Raw genomic sequence first — 4,564 nt, 5'->3', positions numbered from 1 at the left:
AAGTTTTAAATTTTCAGCTTCTTTAGACTGAACTTTAATGTTCGATGTAGAATCGGCAAAAAGAGGTACAGGTAATCCAAAAACTTTGTGTATTGTTTTTCCATTTGGAAGTAATGTCGCAGCAATACCAGTAAATGCCATGGTACTTGCTACTTTTCCTCTGCTTTTAAGTAAATAATACAATGTTGTATAAATAAAAGTTTTACCGGTACCACCTGGACCATCAATATAAAAACAAGTATTATTGTAAGTATTATTGTTATTTATTGTTGCTTCTAAAATAATATCAACAATTTGTTTTTGTTCTACACTTAATTGTTCATATTGTCGTATACCTATCAATGTATCCTCCTCAATCTGTTCTTCATTGTCTATTATTACTTGTTCCTCTGTTTCTTGTTCCATTTCAGGAAAATTAGTAATATTAGATCCTTCTATTTGAAGCAAATTGTCAATATAATTGTAAGCTTTCTTTATTCCCATTATAAGTCCAAATCGTCTTATATAATCTTCGGACATATCTTTTTTAAACTTGTCCCATAACTTTTTCGGATAAACAGGTTGACAATGAATCAAAATTCGTACGAACAAGTTACGAAGTCGTCTTGGCATCATCCAAACTTTTGCTTCGTTCATTGCACGATACCATTCTTCATCATCTTCTATGAGTCCTAATGCTAAACATGCGGCACTGAAAGTTTCATGTACTTCGTTATTGACTGTTCTTAATTCTTGAAAACTCGTAGCTCCTCTAACATGTAATAAAAGTATACGTAAATGAAACAATTCTATCTGAGACGGACTGACGGAATACATACGACCAATACAATTAAAGTATCTTTGACGTTTCTCCCAACGATTAACAGTTCTGCCATTAATTGTAACTTTTTTAAATACATAATGAGATGGAATATCGCTATATAAATATTGTTTTGCTTCCTCATCTCGAAAATTTAACTCAAAATAATCTAACAACATTGTTACTCGTTCTACAGCAGATCTTATCGCATCATTATTAACGTTTTCATCGATTATAACATTATGTTCGTTTGGTAAATGAACCGGTAAACGAAATATAGCGTGACTTTTTTCTTGCAAAGATTTGCTTAAAATGCGCCAACATGCTTCCACGGGCCCGACATAACGAGCTTCGATAAAATCTTGAATTTCGTCATGAATTATTGTTTTATCTATATTCTCTCCAATGATTACGGATGCAGCGTCATGACCTTTATAAATATATTTATACAAATATTTTACAGATCGTATGCTTGTAACTATTTCAACATTAATATGGCTATTAAATAAAAGAAAGAGCATTGGATTAAATGGAACAACATATTGATTATCAACAACATACCGCCCAGGTCTTTCATATAGCAATCCATTATTTCTTCGACGATATTGCGGATAACCATCTTCATCCATAGTCGTCTCAGGTCGAAATGGTTTTGGAAAATGTTTCGAACATTTATCATTTATTAGACACCAATCTCCACATGGCCCATGAATCATATGTTTCATAACAACATTGTGTAAACTTTCATTTTCATTAGGATCAGGAATTTCCGCAGAGATAAATTTATCAACTGTTTCAGGATTTACTATTTTACAGTTTCGTTTTAATGTAATCAACAAATGTATGTGTGGTAATCCACGTTTTTGAAATTCTATTACGTAAACATATGCTAAAACTTCACCAAAAAATTTTTGTCTAACGATAACGTCAATCAAATAATCTTTCTTTATATTAAATACACGAGCACATATATCTGGCCTATCTGCAGGTTGTTGACCCGGAAGTGAATTCTCTCTAATTTCGCACCAATTTGGATTACAAGTCATAGTAATAAAAATATCTGGTTTTCCATACTTTCGAACAATAGCCATCGCATCTTGATAATGTTGCAACATATTACGCGGTGAACCTACAAATGTTGATGGAAGTATAACCATTTTTCCAATGTGAGCGTCGCTATTATTGGCAACGTTTGCTAAATAATCAATTAATCCTTGATATGTCTCAGCTCGTAATTGTTTTTGATTCTGTTTACAATAATTAATTCGGTCCTTCTCAATTTTAACATAACTATCTACAAGCCACTGCTGAAATAATCGTCTTTCCATGACAAAAATATTAAAATTATCACGTATAGCTATTCGATATTTTACGTATGCAGCTCTACTTATTCGTTTATTACTATCTCTGCGTTGTAAATTACCATGCCGACCTTGATTACCGTACGGATAGTATAATGGGTAAATCCATGGTTCTACATTTGGATTCATTGTACTGACTTGTTGTAATGTCTTGTTACATTTATTATAAATTGTCACGTAAGTTTCCGGAATTTCACCATCTGCCGTAGTAGAAAAGACAGCTGCAACTTCATTTACCTTTTGAATATTGTACCGACCACGATCAATGCCTCTTTTTGTTAAAAATCCTAATTGTAAATTAGGTATACTGTTATTTTCAGTCGTTTGCACTTGAATTTCTTCGTGCATCATTCGATAAGATTTTGCAAAAATGTTGTTCGTACGTATTACATTATCTATTGAACGTAAAATTTCTTCATCGAGATTCGAGTTTCGATGTAATCGACACTCTGTCGCTTCATTGTTATCAATGATAAAAAGTTGACCATAACTTGGTATTTCATTTGGTGCGGGATATAACGCGGTATTGATTTGATAATAAATTTGTCCTTGAATTTTAAAACAATACGGTCCACGTCTTTGTGCGCTAAAGTCTGACAAATTTGCATTAAAAGATGCAAATGAAAAAATGTTATTATATCCTCGAATACGATTGTAAAAATGTTTTGATTTTGGATGATTTTCAGTAAACAATTCATAAAGTTCATGTGAAGGTTGAGGTAAAGAATTTAATTTAACAGACCCATGACTACAACAATCGTTAAATGAATTACCTTTATTAGCTACTTTTTCGGAATTAAAATGTTTTGCACCGCAATGTTCGCAATATGCATTTATTTCTCCTATGTAGTGTTCTATGACATTTTTTAATTGAGTAAGGTGAGATGTATCAATATCTGTGTATCCCTTTTCTAAAGCTCGGTTTCTTTCATACCATTTTATCTGTTTACTTTTATTAACTATATTGGTAGATATTGTTTTTGATTTTACTGTTTGATCATTTGTTACAATATTTTGCGGTGGCACTTCATGTAAAATGACTAAATTTTCGAATCTGTTATTATCATCTAAATTTATTAATTCATTTGATGTGCTAGGTATAGGGGAAACAATATTATTATTTAAAACTTCAGTAGTTAAGTTGCGAGTATTCTGAGTTATTTCAATATTATCATTAACATTAAACAATTTTATACTATCATTTATCGCAATAACATCATTACTATTTCTTATTATAGGGACATTTGTAATTGTTGATGTACTAATTGCTTGCAATGCAGTAGTAACTGTTTCAGTTGTTGGATATACTACTTTCATAGATGAAATGGAAGTATGATAATCTATTACTATATTTTTCGAAAAGCTTGTAGAAGGTTGTGTTATATTTGGAAAAATCTCATTAGTATTTGATAAAGATTGACAGTTTTTATCAGTCATCATTCGCTTTGCTTCTCGTTTCAGCCTGAGTTTTTGCACTTCTTTCTCGTTTATTACGTCGAAATTCTTCTTCTTCTTCCACTGTACGATTTACTTTTCTTCGAGGCATAATTAATTATTAGTTTAATTAAATTATATAAATTATATATGACTAATAATTTTTTTAATACACGTTATAAAAATATATAAATTAATTTTATTTATATAATTTTATTTAATTAATTTTATTTAATTAAAAAATATAAAAACCTTGCTTTTTAATATATAAACCAAACTATAAAAATATTATTTACCGATGTATTTAATATTGAACTAATAAAAATGTATTAATAATATAAGAAATTTTAAAAATTAACATCTATTATTATTATATAAATTAGTTTAAAAATTTTTTTTAATTTCTTAATGTTGATATATATTAAATATTTATAAATATTATATGCTAATATTAATAAAAAACAATTTAAAATTATAATACATTGATATTTAAGTCAAAGATAATTTTAATTTAAATAAAAATCAATTTTAATCTAATAATCCAAGTCAAAAAGCCAATTTTAATTAAATATACCAAGTCTAAGCAAATATCAATTTAAGTCAAAGTTAATTTTAATCCAAATTATACAGCTAATTTCAATCCAAATCAAAGCCAAATTCAATCTAAGTTAATGTCAATTTTAATCCAAGTTTAAACCAATTTCAATTCAAGTTAAAGCCAATTTCAATCCAAGTCAGAGCCAGTTTAAATCCAAGTCAAAGTCAATTTCAATACAAATCAAAGTCAATTTTAATATAGGTCAAAATCAATTTTAATCCAACAATACAAGTTAAAGCCAATTTCAATTTAAGTCAAAGCCAATTTCAATCCAAGTCAAAGCCAATTTCAATTCAAGTAAATGCCAATTTCAATCCAAGTCAATGCCAATTTCAATCCAAGTCAAAGCCAATTTCAATTCAAGTCAATGCC

General features: G+C 29.0%; 1 protein-coding gene across 1 annotated transcript; it reads right to left on the bottom strand.

The window, feature by feature from the left end:
- Positions 1-206: 206 nt before the first annotated feature.
- LOC112458538 lies at positions 207-3,773 on the bottom strand (the record flags this gene model as incomplete). Its single annotated transcript, XM_025022227.1, has 2 exons — positions 1,361-3,773; positions 207-691 (listed from the first exon to the last, which is right to left on the bottom strand). Coding segments are annotated over exons 1-2 (2,725 nt in total), but the record flags the coding sequence as incomplete, so codon positions are not given.
- Positions 3,774-4,564: the final 791 nt, after the last annotated feature.

Source organism: Temnothorax curvispinosus, unplaced genomic scaffold (genome assembly GCF_003070985.1).
Source record: "Temnothorax curvispinosus isolate PA1 unplaced genomic scaffold, ASM307098v1 QBEX01008977.1, whole genome shotgun sequence".
NCBI classification, from domain to species: domain Eukaryota; kingdom Metazoa; phylum Arthropoda; class Insecta; order Hymenoptera; family Formicidae; genus Temnothorax; species Temnothorax curvispinosus.
This window is presented reverse-complemented; position numbering and strand designations above follow the sequence as displayed.